The sequence below is a fragment of the Trypanosoma brucei genome, chromosome 3 (genome assembly GCF_000002445.2).
Source record: "Trypanosoma brucei brucei TREU927 chromosome 3, complete sequence".
Lineage (NCBI taxonomy): Eukaryota > Euglenozoa > Kinetoplastea > Trypanosomatida > Trypanosomatidae > Trypanosoma > Trypanosoma brucei.
The window spans coordinates 314,997-330,918 of NC_007276.1; the positions used below are offsets into that span (position 1 = coordinate 314,997).

A 15,922-nucleotide genomic window follows, 5' to 3' on the forward strand; every position below is an offset into this window, starting at 1 on the left:
AAGAAGGGTTACGAAGTGTGCTGATGCGATTATCAGATGTTCTGAATGCCCGACTGCCTGTGATGATACTATCTCACCGCACAACCAATTTTCCTAGTTCGTGTGTTGCAGTTCATGTTTTCTGCGAAGACTTCATAATTTTCATCAGATGGCGGTTAACATGTTTTTCTTCGCCCACTTTTGTCTTGAATATAGGTAGTGATCTTGCTTTGGATAACATTTTCGATTTCTTGATTAAAGACATTGCACTTAATCGTGGGGCAGCTTATCTTCTTTGTCCTGTGCATCGTTTTTTATTTATGGCTGATGCTTCTGCACTTGAAGAGTTACGAAAGGAGCGGCAGCGGCGGTACGCGCAACTTTCCCGGACCGAAAAGCCTCGCATCGAGCCGTGTTGCCACTGTAATGAACCGCCGTATAAAGAGCGAGTATGTCCCGTTACGGGAGTTTACCATAATCACGACAAACAGAAAATAGTCGGGGGTTCTGTCGTCAACTCGAACATCGTTAACTCTTCTGAGCTGATGAAAGCCATTGAACTCTCACGTGTGCGGTGGGCGCCCAGCCGGACCAAACTCGTTCGGGTGGATGTCACTTCCTTGAATCTGTTTCAAAGTTTTGTACGACAGAGCGGCTGGGCAGTTCAGCGATGTGGTATTTTGTACGGCAAGTACGATTCAGCCGAGTCCACGATAGAGGTTCATGCAGTGTACGAACCAGAGCAGGAGGGAGGCTTACAGAAATTTATTTGCCTACGTGATAGTCGTGTCGGGACGGTAGATCGACTGGCGGAGCGGTTGGGTCTCCGGCGCGTGGGCATGGTGTGTACACATCAGGCAAGGGATCCAGATAAAATGGTTCTTAGCGGATACGAACTGCTACTCTGTGCTCGAGAGCAGTCCCGTTTTGGAGATGAGTGTGTTTTGTTGACCATGAGTCCAAGCATCACCACCGGACGCATTGAGTGCCAGGCATGGCAGGCGTCCCCACAAGCTGTGCACTTTTACAGACTTGGTACCCTCACCGAGAAACTTGACGCTGACCCAAGAAACAGTACCGTGGTCACAGGCACTGCCGATGGGTTTTGTGGGGATGAAATTCCGAGCCATTTTGTATACAGTAGCATTTCACTAGAGGTAGCTCAGGAACAGACAGACGACAAAGGGCGCCCGCAGGTGATTACCAAGGCCCCAAGTAAGGAGATTGATACACGCTGGTTTACAAGTTACGTGGCGGTTGACCCGTTCGACTCACACGTCGTGAAAAATTTGTTTGTACGTATCTCCCGACCAGGGATGGATCCACCGACGATTACAAATCTCCGCAATTACCTGAAGGATCCCAAGAGGGCCGACGTGCCGATATTGCAGAAACTTGCTGACTTTCACGTGCTTATTTTTCTTGCCTTTGATGTCTTTTCTGGCGTTAATGAGGTACTGACTATCATTGATGCGATAAAAGAGAATAGCCTCGCACCGCTTGCCGAACCGCATGTGAAAACACTGCAGTTGCTCATCGAAAGTTAGTGTGTGTGTGTATAGGGTGAAGTGGGGAAAATGAAGGCAATCATTTTGATATTCTTTATTCATACGATATCACTGTGTATGCGAGGAGAACCCGTCCGTTTTCATCTTTTTTTGTTATTTGTGTTATTGAAGAGTATTCTCCACAATTGTGTGTGTGTGTGTGTGTGTGGTGGGTAACCCGTGTGATTGTCCAATGGTGACACCCTGACATATTCTTTTTCCAGGATGCGGACGAAGCATTAACAATGATGAGGTTTATTGCTCGTACTGAACCTCTTCCAAATTTCATGTATAAATATGTCTGGGTGTGCCGGTATATATACAATCCCTCACCTTCCGTTCTTCCTCATTCTTTTTACTCGTGCTTTACTGCGTTTAATTTTCTCAGGGTAATTCTCAGTAGTTCTTCCGAGTGCAATTTCAGTTGTATGAGTTCAAGGCCGACGCCTTATATTCACGGTAGCAGTTTGTTTTTATTGTTTGCTCTTTCTCCCCTCAATACCCAAGAACAAAAACCACAAACAAAATCGTGAGGGGCCAGAGGCCAAGCAATTGGCGAGACGCGGGGGTGAAATCTTGCGTGTGCACACAAAAGAAGTAAAAGTTTATAGAGAACGCAACATTACCTGCTATAAATAAAGTAAAGACTTGGAGGTGGAGACTGTGGTAAGCATCGGTGACGCAAGAGCGCTTTAACTGTCGTTTCTTTAATATTTTTATCCGGGTTCTGCAATGTCATCACGGACGCTGTATGATCAAGGTGTAACGCAAGCTCAGTGGGGTGAGCAGTTGCTTCATACCAAACCGTGCGTAAATATTCAGCTACCACAGCCGGAACATTCACTTCACCGCGAGGCCAGTGAGGCAGAGCGCGATAAAGCGTTGAAGTCGGCTTTAGGCATGCTGAGCGCTGTACTTGCTCGATCATCCGGGAACACGAAAGCTATCGTTGATTCTCCCGCTTTCGTGGCGAAATCTGTTGAATTACTACTACAACTGCTCTGCACCTCTTCTTTTCCGTCGCTCCCGCATCAACATAATCCTTCGGCATCACCGGCACCCCTGTCAACGGTCCCGCCTATACAACAGCAGCGGTGGCTGAAAATCGATTTTTGCGATCGAGAATATTTTGTTGATTCTGTCTGTAGGAACGTTCGCACACTTGTTGAACTAGACTGCGGCCCGCACCTCTTCGCCGAACTGGAGCAATGCCTAAAGGGGTACGTCACATCCATGGTGGAGTTACTTACGAGTAGTGGGGAAGATGGTGTGACTGCCGATGTGTTATTTGTGCGTCTTGCTCATGCATGGGGCCATTACTACCTAGCCGTTGCGGAGCTGCAGGAGGTTTGGGTCTACTTCGACCGCTGGTACGTGTTTAAAACACATGCAGTGAAGTCTATCGAGGGGTTGGCTATTGAAATTTTGCGTGAGGGGCTGTTGCTTCACCCCTGGCTTCTACCACGTGCGCAGTTGGGATACCTGGATTGCCTCAGTCGTGATATTGTTGTGCACGCAAATAGCAGTGTAGAGAATAGCAACGGTGACGGTTGGAACTCTCGTCACGAACTTCGGCTCTTCACAGACCTGTGCGCAGCAGTGCAGGTGTATTTCTTGCGCGTGGAGCCGGAGATTGTGGCATTGGTGGGGAAGTTCTACATGGAAGAGGCAGATCGCATGTGGAGTGCAGGTGTTCCCGCTGGAATATTCTTTGCTAGAGTAGAGCAGTTTCTGCTAGAATGTCGGGAGCGCGTGCGCGTCTGCTTGGTTTCTTACTCCTTACCAAAGCTTGAAAGCGTTACTCAGAGCTCTTTGCTGCTTACTCACGGCGTCGCCTTCCTCGAGCGTGATTTCGCAAATCTGGCAATGGAGAAAAAATACGACTGCTTCCGTCTTGCGTGGAGGCTTCTTGCTTCGGGGAAGTATGTGCGTCTCGGTAAGCAGTGCAATGCCGTTTTCCGCGCTTATATACTGCAACAAGGACTGTTAGTGATGCAACGATTTGCTGCGAGATCGGTGGAGAGGGATGTATTTGGGACCGTCAAAGCAATGATCGAGCTCATGCACCGTGGTGAAACTATAATTTCTGAAGGGTTTCCTGAGGATAGTGCAACATTTTCCATACAGTTGCGTGATGCGCTAACTGAAGTCTTGCAAGGGCATCAGATGGAGTTTGTTGAGCAGTTAGCCCGCTACTTAGACTGGGTGGTGCGTGGAAGTGACACGAGCACCGCGCTTGGGCAAAGTGATCATAGTGAAAGCAAGCCGATGGCCACCGCTGATGGAAGCAGTGACGTTGGTGGCGTCCTTAAGCTTCTGGATGATATTGGTCGCATCTATTCTTTATTTCCGTCCAAAGATATTTTCGAAAAGTTGTACTGGAGAGATCTTGCGCGTCGGCTCCTTCATCACCCGCGAGGAACGCCATGTGTGGACGTGGAGGGGCACTTTATTCAGATTCTGCGTGAAATCGTTGGAACGGATGCGGCAAAGTTCGAGGGAATGGTTAACGACCTCATGTCGTCGCAGGAGTTAAATGAGCGATTCCGGTTGTGGGTAGTAAACAAGCACACCGAGGTGCCGCCGTTATCTCCCCCACCCACGAGCGTGGCCAATGAAGAGGATGACCAGACGGAGACACCTCAGCCGAAAGCACAACACAACAATGAAGGATATGAAGAGGAGGAGGAGAACCACGAGGCTGTTGAAGCCGCGCTCGCCGCAGTAGACGTGAAACTGAACGTTCTCACGGATGGATACTGGCCAAAGCAAACGCCACTGAGTACCGAGCTACCCCCACAGTTGCGCGTTTTAGCCAAAAGTATGGAAGTTTTTTACCGAAAGTGCTTCGCTAAACGCCGTTTGATTTGGTTACATCAGCTTTCTTCCGCTGTTGTTAAGTCGGCAGTCGGTAACTCAAGGCGGCAATTGTCAGGAACTCTTGTACAAGCGAACGTGCTGCTCGCCCTGCAAGAAATTATAGATGCAGGGATGCATTCGGAGCAGTTATGCGTATCAGTTGGCGAGATTTGTGGTCAACTTGGGTTGGATATCTCATTGCCTGACGTTGTTGGTGCTATTCTTGGTCTGTGCCATCCCAAATTTCGGTTACTTCTTCGCGCTCCCGGTTCCGGTACGGATGGCTCAAACCAACATGGGAGTGATGACGCCTCCGGTTATGGGTCTTCGGTTGGTGTTGTGGCTGCCACCCTTCTCGGTACTGATATCTTGCGCATCAACCACAGCTTTAGTGTTCCGTCACAGTTCTGCCGCATTCCGTTCCTTGGCGCTCGCCGCCGCGGAGGTGACGGAGCTGTTGACGAGAGAGCTGCTGATACCGACGGAGAGCAGACAATGGAAGACATAATGAAGGATCGAGTGCATGTCGTAGATGCCGCCATTGTTCGTTTGATGAAGCAACGTCGCCGCGCGAGTCACGAAGAAGTCATGGAGGAGGTACCGAAACTCGTGAGGTTTCCAGTAACGGCTTCTGCTGTGAAGGAGTCAGCACGGCGGTTGACGGAGCGTGGCTTTCTCGAGAGGGGTAATACAAATGAATATATATATATTTCGTAGCGCCCACTCGCGCTTTTAAAAAACTGACTTTCACAGCTTTTGGGAGGCAGTGGCCTCGCCCACCCTTCATAGTGCGGTAGTGGCGATTGGGAGAACGATGGATGCACGTTGGGTGTACAAGCGTCACTCAAGAGAGCGGGGGGGGGCCGTTAAAATGTAACTGGTTGTGCTGAGGGTTAAGGGACGGAGATTGTTATATCGTTCACCGAAAGTAAATATCATATATACATTCTCCCCTCTGCGTATCTACTGGGTTTGTACATGTGGATTACGATCGTGCGCTACTTACTGTGGCAAATAAATTTTTATCTTTTCGCTTTTTCTCATCTTCTGCCCTTGCCTCAACTGAACGCTACCGCAGGGTAGTTGCTCCTTCGTTGAATCAAAAAGAATAGGTGAGTGCTGTAAAAGCGGTCTCAGTGTTTGGTTGAACACCTTTCTCGGAGTCGGGGCAAGAAGGGGGAAAGTGCTTCGCAAAAAGTAACAGAATAATATCACATATCTATACATTTGTTTCCTTGTGAGCATTTAACCACACTTAACGCGTGTGTAAAGTGCCACGTGAGAAAGGAGGGTTAGCAGGCGTGCACTGTAGTTCGTGAATTGTGCCACGTCTGTCAGTCATGTGGTTCACAAACATTACGAAGGATATTGGAGAGATTACTAGCAGCTTTGTGGAGGATACGCGGAACCTCGCTAATATCGTAACCCGCTTTGCCACTGAAGTAACCGGTGGCAATGTTCTCATTGCTGGTGATGAAGACTCACGCCTTGCGCAGCAATGCCCGCTTTCTGACACGGATATTGCATCATTCCAGCGGAATAGCATGGTTTTTCTTGACGATATTTCGGAAGATGAGAAGGCGTCATTTGATGTATGGGCAAAGGAAAGTGAGTTTAAATCACAGCCACTGCCTCAACGACGAGAAGGGCATGCTGAGCTTTTACCAGGTAGTCGGTATGAGAAGTTAGCAACTTTCCGCCAACAGTTGTTGGATACCAATCCGTTCGTGAAGAAAAGGTATGCGGCGTTTGTGTTAAGCGACGAGCGGCGCCACCAAAAGGGGGGTGCGGAGGCCATTGAACATAAAAGAGACGAACAGGTTGATACAGCTGCCGAACACATGGAAAAAGATGAAATTGCTCCACTGGATGAAACCCTGCGCATTACGGAGGATGTATTTTTTGACCGTTATTTTTTTCGCCTTTCTCAGCTTCGTCTCCGCCTTGCGGCAGAGCGAAAACAGCGTGAGGAAGCCACTAAAAAGGAGGAGTTGGAGGTCAATGGAGTCGATCAGTGGAGTAAGGGGGGCCTCAAAGCATTTACCCAGCGTATTGTTGAAGCAGCAGATGGTTTGATCAACTGGGATGACGAAAACAGAGAACGAAGCGGTGAGTCGCAGCGCACGAAATCAGAGTGCGAAACTCAGGAAAATACTATAGCAGCATTGCAGTCAGTAGTGCAAGCACTGCAGAGTGAGCTGTGGAGTGAAAAACGAAAATTAGCGGCCGTGCTGGAAGTGGCGCGTAATTGTGGACTTAGCGAGGAGCAGCAGCGGCTGCTACGTGAGGCGGCACAGAATGAGGAACATAGTGGCAACGCACCAGTGAGATCTTCCGTCTGTGAGTTGGAGTTGACAGGAAGTGGGCGAAAGTCAATGTCAGTGCGGTCAAAGGGGGGAGATAAGGAAAGTAGGGGAGGTAGTGTTGATTGCAAGGAGTCAAGGAAAAATGAAGATGGGGCGGATGGGAATGTAAAGGTTTCATCGAAGGCGGCGAGTGAGGGAGATAATAATGAGTCCAGTTCAGGTGTTCAATTTTTCGTTGACAATGATGGTTGGACAAATGTAAAGTAGGTGGTAGTGTGCTGTTCACTGCTTGTACTGATTTAACTACCACTGCTACGACGTCAATTTCACTGTTATTAGTATTTTCACCTGTCGTTTAAAAAAAAAAAAACTTCCGTCATTAGATGTGAAAACTCCTCACTGTGTTGCCTGGTTCCTTTTTTACCGAATTGGCATCGTGAAAAAAAAATACTCTTGCGCGTGTGAATTTACAAATTTGTGTTGGATCTTGCGAGTGCGGAGCGTTTGAATGTTACGACTCTTGTCGTTTTGTTTGTTCATCCGTGTGTGCTCACGCGAGTTCAGTGGAGAAGTACGTGCGGTCGTTTATTTATTTGTATATGCAGTTCCCTTCCGTTATGCAGATGGCGTTAATATACGTGCTTTGAAGGAGTTTGACTGAACGATGTGGTGACGGGGGAAATTATGGTGTTGTTGGTGTCTCCAAGCTTTTATAATCTTTGTTTTGATAACTTTTACTCTGAGAGAGAAGAACACAATAAATGGCTGTATTTAGTCACTGGTCTAAAAAGAAAAGAAGTGTTTACCAACTGGCAGTGAGGATGTTTTGTCGAGTCACGACCTGTTTTATCATCATTGTGAGGAGCGGAGGTTCACTATTCTCAGGCGCGGAACGCAATAATTATTGACTTTTCCGTCTAGCCGTGGTCCACACAAAGTGTTAAGTGCATGGTTTGTGTTGTACAGTGCTTTTTTTTTTTAACCATTATTGTTGATACTGACTTTGTGGCCTTTTGCCAGGTGCTGCCGATTTCTTTTTATTTGTCTCTTCCCCTTTGGTATACACTGAGTTGGTGCCCTAGCCATCTTTCGATGCATGAGCGCAAATAGAGGCGCGTGTGTGGGGGGGGGGAAGTAGAGAAAGTGGGGGAAACCGGTGAGTTTTTTAAAAAAAAGAAAGATTTTAAATATGTCCAGTGGTTGTGCGTGTGTTCATGTACAGGTTCCACTTGTAGACGTTTCGTACAAAAGAAAAAGGGCATGGAAGTAATTTATGTGGGATCATAAGAGTAATTATATATATATATATATATATATATATATATATGTGTGTGTGTGAAGTGTCTGTAACGCATACGTGCTTGTAGGTGTATTTGTGTGTGTTGTTATAGGGATGATATGAAATAATAACAGATGTACGGGTGTTGCCAATATCCCCCTCCTTCACCTTTTCACGATTTGTATTTGTTTTGTTTCTTCATCCCTTTATTGAGCGTGTTTGTTCCGCTTTTTCTTTTCAATTTGCAAGGGAGAGGCGGCTCACCTGGACGTGAGCGTAGGCACGTAGGTGCGAGTATATTCCCAGGGGTTTAATAAAAGTGTGTTCCCCCTCCCCGTTAAGAAGATACACTTCAGTTATTTTTAGTATTGTCACGCATTGTCGCCTCTGGAGAAATGTTGCTTTGCAAGCAACCAGGGGACACTACCATATTTGCCACTGCCACAGTAGACCATATCAGCCTTTACAATCTTTCTTCTGTTTCGCCTCTTGCACGGGAGTTGTCGGTAACCCCAACTCCAGACAGGCAACACGTTCGCATTATTGATTCGACCAATGAGGCCGCTGCCGACCTTTCTCCTTACGGGAATCAACCCTGTTCTGTAATTAACACCATTGTACACAATGCGTGTCGACGACCATTTGTTCCAATATGGAGAGTCCCATTCTCGCAGGTGCGCGGTAGCGGCATTAGCGGCGGTGAAGATGAAGCGAACAGATGCACACCGCTTTCGCTTGCACTTAGTTGTGCTGGGGGCGCGCAGAGGCTATTTGTGTCCGAAAGCGGTAGTGGTGCATGGGTGGGCGAAGGGATGTCATTCTCCGCACTGTCTGTCCCCTCCGAAATTGTTACAACGAGTGCGTATGTTGACAGAGATACCAGAGCAGAATCAATACAATACACTAAAAGCGGTATTCAAGGGAATGATATTGTCACATCCGGCTGGGCGTATCGCGACCCAACATTACTTGCCATTGGTCGACATAGGGGTGTTGTGCAACTTCTGCGCGTAGAAGGTAGCGGCTCCCATCCCTCTCTTCACACCACAGTGGTTCAGGAACGTGTTCTTCAGGGAAGTGTAACTTCTCTCGATTGGGTTCCAAACAGTGACATTCTCGTCGTGGCGGCGCGACGGCGAGATGAGTATGGTTGCTTTGCGGAGGTGATGGATTTTCGGTCTCGAGAAGTAGCTATTCGCTACCTCGGTGCCCCACCAGGCGTTACTCCCACTTCTTCACGCGCTTCGAGGCAACAACAACCCCTGCGCTGTGGTGTTGGTATTGCGTCTACGGGTGCATTATGCTTTGCAGAGGCTATTGCCTGTGACATGTCGCAGAAGTACGTCGCGGCTGCCGGCAGCAACAACCGCCATGACGTACTTCAACTTTGGGATCTGCGGATGAGCTCAAGGCCAGTTAGTGCGCACGTTCACGCCAGCCTGGGATACACGTCTCTCAGCTGGGTGTCGTGTGCAACTCCTACTGTAGTCAGCACCACCCGAAAAAGGGGGCTATGGATGTATACGTTTACAGATTCGCAAAGTCAAGGTGGTGATGATAGTGATGATAGCGGTGAGGAAAAGGAAAGACGACAACGTTTGCTCCCTTCGGAGGACCGGTATCGCTTACATACCCGGGTGCCAGCAGCATGTGCTGCATCATTGGGGGGAGACCAAGCTGTTACACCGACTACGGGTGTTGAAACGTCACAACCGGGTGTAGCGGCGTCTCCTCACAAGGGAAGTGCACACCATAGAGCAGGCAAATGCGACCAAGTGCAGAATGGGCAACATCTCAAGTTGCCGTGTCTTGTTCTGCTCGATGCCGCTTCGGGTGAGTTGTACCCACAAGTGGCTCTTCCGAGAAAAACAATGGTCACAATGATCAATGACATCCCTGTGTGGAGCGCGGGACCCAATGTATTTCGCTTTCATCGTGATATTAATGAGCTGCTCGACGATATGGAGGATGACAGTAATTTGCAATTACGAAAACAGAAGGACCAGCACATACCCGACACTATCGCTAAGGAACCTTCTGCCAGTGCCGGTAGCCTTAGCGAGGGGGAATTTGAAGAAGAGAGCGGTGAGGCGGAGCGCACTGGTGGAAACCTTTTAGACCTGCTGAAAGCATCAGTGTTCATGAACACAGATTACGACGAAACGACCCTCGCCTCTCTGTCCACGACATTACCGGCTGCAATAAAGGAACGGCCAAATATTCCTACTGTTAGGCGCCCGTTATTGTCGTTGAGGCGTCTCCGCGAGGGATTCGTGCCTTACTCACATCAAGTTTTTTCTGTGCTGTCACACGAAATGGCAGATCGTGAGGCTTATGCTCTGTTCCGCTACGGGTGGTACATGCAACGACACATTCACAAGGGGAAAACAATTACCCCGGCATCTTCTGTTGTTCCCAGCTTACTGGAACTGCTCCGGAAAAAGCCACAGGTGCAAGTAACTAAAGTCATTCTCCGCGCAATGGGGTGGTGCATCGATCGAGATGAGGAGGCACTGATGCTGCAGCCGTTAGACTCCCCAACAACTGTTAGGGAGAGCAGCAGGATCGGTGTTTTATCACCAAACATCGTACCGCAGACGACACACCAGGTATCCGGTCGATTTCATGGCCTTCCCCTGTATTGCCATCAGAGACCGTTGGCATCTGAAAAGGGAAGCACCATGTTTTCGTCTCCCTCAGCATCGTCCGAAAGTACAGAGTACGCGGCCGATGTGCTCTCTCAGAACTCTCTACCGCCGTTTGAAAGTCAGGTGGCGCCCTCTCCTGAGGTTGAGTTCTGCGACCGCGTTGGCGCCGCCTCACCGGAGGATGCAGTTGAACGGCGTGTTGCTATTCATGTTTGCATGGGTTATCTGAGTGAGGCGGCACGACTGCTCTCTCATTACAGTGACCTGCGGCCTTCCTACGCGAATGTCGCCCTTATACTAGAGTCAGCTGCACAGGGTCATTTTCCGGTTGCAAATATCGTTGCGCCTGCGGGCTGTAGTTACTGGATGCATTTGTGCGTTGAGCTGTTGGGGATGTATGCACATCATTCGTCCATAGGAGGCGCCGATCAAGGGAACGGCGAGCGCGAGCGACCAGGGTCAGGTTGGTCAAGCGCTTCATCACACGTGGCAGGGCGCAAGTTCTTTACGTGTTTCACGAGGCGATACCCTCAAATGCCCCTCCCGGACCAAGTAGCCCTGGCCACAGTTCTGTTATTCCCATACGCATCAGCCGATTCGCAGGAACAGCTAGCCTCCGGCGATAATAAACGCGAGGAATCGTGGGAGGCCCTAGGTGATATACTTCAAGAGATGACGATGATGCAGTTTGATTCTTCTCTAGGTTGCAGTTGCTCCCTTTTCCTTTCGGCGGCTGTCGAGCCACTTGATAGCGAATACACTTCTGTACAACGTTACGTTGATGAAACGGGTGACGTGCAAACTCCGGTGGTATACTTTGCACTATATGGGTCTACAAAGAGCAGGAGTTGGCGTTTGTGGAACGATGCCTACCGCACTCAGTTGAACAATGGTGGCCATTCAATCCTCCGCAGTATCCACGATCTCGCGTGCTCAAAAATGTCGCAGATGCGTGAAAAGGTAAACGAGAATTTCAAGAGCAGTGAATATAATAATTCTATGTCGTTCCCACTCGCTGGCCGGGACGGTGTAGTGCCACTCGCATCAAATTTCGTGGGGAGGACATTTAGTGGTTTCGTGGGAGCGCCGACGGCTTCCGTAATTTCTGGCACTGAAGGCAGGCCGAAGTCAAAGAGACTAACGGGAACGGGAGGTGTGGTGCTGAGATGCAAATGCGGATGTCGCGTACCCACATTTCCTGCCAATGCCGAGGGGGATGCGGTGGAACCAACATCAACGGCTATTAAGACAGCGTCCATGGAAGGGAGCCAACAGTCACTGTGCAAAATACCTGACTGCCTAACACCCATGTGCGTAGTATGCAGCGAGCCGGTATTCCGTCAAAAATCTGGTTATACGTTCGAGGAGTCTTTTACGTGGTGCACCGTCTGTCTACATGGAGGCCACTGGATGCACTTACGAGAGTGGTTTGTGAAGCATCGAACTTGCCCTGCTGAGGATTGTTCCTGTCGTTGCTACTACCCTTTAAATGAGCGTTGTGGTGTGTGATGTCAGGGTAATTTCTCTGTCGACATGTCAATTTTATACAGTGATACAGTTTGGGCGACGGACTCTTCGTCTGTTGGCCTCCTGTTCTTGTTAGTGTATGTGTGTTTTGAGTATTCCTTTCATTCGAACCCACGCGCGCACACCTGTATATCTATTTGCTATTCATATGCTACTTTGCCTCTGTGGGGGTGTATAACCGGACTCTGACTGACTCCAAAGCTCAACTTTCCGAACACCGTTACCCTCGCTGTACATGCGTTTCTTGTGTTTGCACGCGGATAGTAGTGGGGGCCAAAAACAGTGGTAGGAGCGATGAAGTACTTTGCATGTCGTTTGGATGACCACAATGGCTTTGGTTTACTTATCGGTCACACACTTAGCTACTTCACTGCGCGCCGGGCCACGACGAAAGGCTTTAGCACTGCGACGCCGAAAAGCGCCGGCAGCGGTACCGATGGTGAAGACGCCTTCAACTTTCATGTGCAGTATACAGTGACGCTGCCGCATGTCTTCGGTTTTGCCCCGAAGTGTTTTAGCATGGCCAACTATTCTCTTTATGGAGTGGACATGGCAATCATCGGCGGTAGCAATGGCGTGCTAGGTGTAGTGGTAATGCACGATGGCAGCATTGTGTATGCACCGGATCGCAGTCCCGAGGTAATGAATGCGAACAATCAAAGATCAGCGACTACAACATCCGTTTGGGCTCTATCGTGTGCGGCCAGGAGCTTACCATCTGTGCGAATGCTTGATACAGCCTCCACACTCAAGCAGGTGGCTGGTGCCACATCATCACCACCTTTTCCCCAACCAATGCCTCTTGCAGACAGAGGTGTTGGTACCGTTACTTGGATTCAAAACGACGCGTTGGTGTTCGTTGGATTTACGTCGGGTCAAGTTGAGTGGTACCGTGTCACCACCCGCATCCGCCAACCAGAAAGCAAAGAGAAGAGTTCGGAATTGATTAATATCGGTACAGTTGGAAGGCCAACACGTTCGGGGTGTGTGACGGGAGCTTTTCCGGCGAATGGAGATATGTTTGCAGGGATGACTAATCCTAGTGGCGCGAATCATCGGACCTCAGACAGCTTCCCACACCATCAAAGTACATGGGTGAACAGACAGAGTAGGAGAGAGGGTGCACCGCAGTTAGGTTCAAAAGAGGAGCATAAGGATGGTTGGTTTGTTGACATCTGCAGCCACTACTCAAGTAATTACTTTGCGGAAACTGGGGGTTTTGTGACAAGCGAATATTTCCCCGCCACAGGCCTTGTGCTTGCTGCAGCAGAGCGGGCGCTCTACGTGTTTACCAGAAAGCAGCCTGAGACAACGCTTTGCTGTGTGCCACGCACTGGGTGCACTTACATTTCCTGTCATCCTTCTCTTCCTCTTGTTGCGTGCCTTGGTTGCGGAAACAAAACACCAAATATCAACGGAGATCCTGGGGAAGGTTCATGTGCTCTACAAGTGTTAGAGTGGACGGATGAGGGAGAGATGTGTCCAGTAACAGAAATTTGTGTTTTGACGCCATCTAGCGACTCAAGTGCACGCTGTTGTTCCCACCTGAATTGTTCGTGGAATCAGGGCGCCGAGCTGCAACTTGCGGTGTGCAACATGAAGGAGTGTGCCATTCAGTTGTTAAATCTCTCGCGTGCGGAGGAGTGGGTACACTGTGAGACAGTACCAACTGCACGCCGTCGCTGGTATGAAATAATCTTCAACCGCGAACTGCACCACCCCTTGCGTTCACTCGTAAACGCAGAGTTCATATTACCGCGCGTGCTTGAGCAAGACCGAAAGTTGGCGAAACCACCAGCTTTCGCCAGTGACCCTGCCGCTGGTTGCCATGAACGAAAGGGTTCGCATCCGAGGGATTCTTTGGAAACCAAACGGGGTTCAACAGCAACCCTTAGCAAGGAGGCACCCCCCGCGTTGCTTGCACCGAATCCAGTGCAGGATGGTGAGGGGTGTCTTGTTAAGAATACAGTCGCTGGAGATGAACGAAGCACCCAGTCTCGAACCAGTGAGATCGCCCCTTGCCGTGCAGTGCCGTCAGTAAGCACTGTCCCTCACGTAATTGTTGTGAACACTGTTGGTGAAATTGCGGTAACTCCCCTTCACACCGAGACAAAAGTCGCTTTCTTCGGATTGAACAGTATTGTTGCGGGTATCGGGGCGACTGTTTGCGCAATCAAGACACCAGCCAAGGAAACTAGCATTAGCGGCTGTTGTGCGGGAGCGCCGACTGCGACGATTACTTTAAGTGTGCCGTTTCCTTCAAGGAGTGTTCCGGTAACCGCACGTGAAGAGCAGGCCCGTGCCAGCATGGCGGACACGATTGACATCGAAGAGCACATGAGGAAGCGCCTTGCGGCTGGATTTGGAGTTCCTGCGGCAGCTAATGTGGAGGCGTTGACCAAGTTGAACGGTACTTCCGCCTACGATGTGGACGAACGTGTTCTGTTTTCGTATATCGCGATTATGGAGAAAGTGGGACTGGTGCGGTGTGATGGTCCGGTACCTAGTATCGTGGAGTTGCTCACTCTTCGTGGCGCACCGAACACTACGCAACTCACCGACATGGGTTTATTGCCGCATAATACAGCTGTTGTGTGTCGGTCATCCACTTCACAGAATGACTCCAGACGTTTGCTACTTCTTCACTTACTCAACTGGATTCCCTCACGAAGTGAATCTCCACAGCGGAACCAGCAAACTCCTGCCACACGAGCGGACGTGGAGCGCGCTGTTGTGGTGGATGTGCTGCATCGGCAGCGTCTGCGTGCTGCTACATTTCTGCGCCAGCAACTTCACATAGACTCGAACTACAGCATCGTGGCTGGACTAATTGAAAACTATGACAAAGTGGCTAGTGCCATGAATGATTGTGCGGGTGAGGTTCGAGAACCCTTTCTTCAGCGTTTGAGTCCTTGGCTACGAGTTGTCTTCACCTTCGAAGCTGACAAGATGGCTGTTTACAAGAATGAGGCGCTGCCGTTCTGGGATCGAGTTGCCATTGCACTCATTCTGGAGCACGACACAAAACTTCTTGTTGAATTGCTTCGTAACACTTTTGCGCCTTTGTGTAATATGGTTCAGGAACTATTGTTGTTTGGAGGTATCTCTGCAAAAACATGTCAACTTATGCAAACAATCGTTGACTGCACCGGAGACTTCCAATTAGCGGCGTGTCTCTTCGCTCGCATTGGAGTCCACGCGACTGCTACTAGGGGAACGGTCCGAGAAGGTGAATCTGCTTTCAACAGGAATGGTGTGCACGATGATTCCAGCTGGTTCAAGGAGAGCAGTACTGGTCGCCGGGACGAAGTCAACACTGTGGCCAACTATTGGGCACTTTGGTCGGGAGCATATCGTTCGTTTCTTGACAATGAACGGGAATTTGTTAAGCGAGTTGTGTTTGACCAACAGTGTCAAAACTGTAGCAAGTTATTATATTCTGGCGAGCATGGGACACGCACAAAAATAGAAGTGTTGGAGCGAAGTAACAGCACTGGACATGCAGCTGGGGGCCCCGTGACAACATTACAGTTGCCGGTTGCCAATCAGCGTCGTTGTTATGTATGTTCTTCCTCTGTACGGCTGGGACCGCTGATGGCAAGGAGTAGTTACGCCCACTGTGCAGTCTGTGGACATGGTGGCCACATCCATCACCTTCAGGCGTGGTTCCTCGCTCACCAGAAGTGTGCAGCTGCTGGGTGTGGCTGCCACTGTGCGGTGGACGGTCATGTTTCATAGGGTGGGCAAGGGATAATTCTTCCCTTCCCTCGTTACTTT

General features: G+C 49.5%; 5 protein-coding genes across 5 annotated transcripts, besides 3 other annotated features; all 5 read left to right on the forward strand.

The window, feature by feature from the left end:
- Nucleotides 1–15,922: part of a sequence feature (sequence corresponds to BAC RPCI93-1J15) that runs on past both edges of the window.
- On the forward strand, nucleotides 300–1,526 carry Tb927.3.1280 (hypothetical protein, conserved; the record flags this gene model as incomplete). Its single annotated transcript, XM_838629.1, has 1 exon — nucleotides 300–1,526. The coding sequence occupies one exon, from the start codon at nucleotides 300–302 to the stop codon at nucleotides 1,524–1,526; it is 1,227 nt and encodes a 408-aa protein (XP_843722.1).
- Nucleotides 1,674–1,695: a microsatellite.
- On the forward strand, nucleotides 2,259–5,102 carry Tb927.3.1290 (cullin 4B, putative; the record flags this gene model as incomplete). The annotated part of the gene is made up of 1 exon (XM_838630.1): nucleotides 2,259–5,102. One exon carries the CDS (start codon nucleotides 2,259–2,261, stop codon nucleotides 5,100–5,102), a length of 2,844 nt encoding a protein of 947 aa, XP_843723.1.
- Nucleotides 5,726–6,958, forward strand: Tb927.3.1300 (hypothetical protein, conserved; the record flags this gene model as incomplete). Its single annotated transcript, XM_838631.1, has 1 exon — nucleotides 5,726–6,958. One exon carries the CDS (start codon nucleotides 5,726–5,728, stop codon nucleotides 6,956–6,958), a length of 1,233 nt encoding a protein of 410 aa, XP_843724.1.
- Nucleotides 7,986–8,018: a microsatellite.
- Nucleotides 8,366–12,127, forward strand: Tb927.3.1310 (hypothetical protein, conserved; the record flags this gene model as incomplete). Its single annotated transcript, XM_838632.1, has 1 exon — nucleotides 8,366–12,127. One exon carries the CDS (start codon nucleotides 8,366–8,368, stop codon nucleotides 12,125–12,127), a length of 3,762 nt encoding a protein of 1,253 aa, XP_843725.1.
- Tb927.3.1320 (hypothetical protein, conserved) lies at nucleotides 12,440–15,883 on the forward strand (the record flags this gene model as incomplete). The annotated part of the gene is made up of 1 exon (XM_838633.1): nucleotides 12,440–15,883. One exon carries the CDS (start codon nucleotides 12,440–12,442, stop codon nucleotides 15,881–15,883), a length of 3,444 nt encoding a protein of 1,147 aa, XP_843726.1.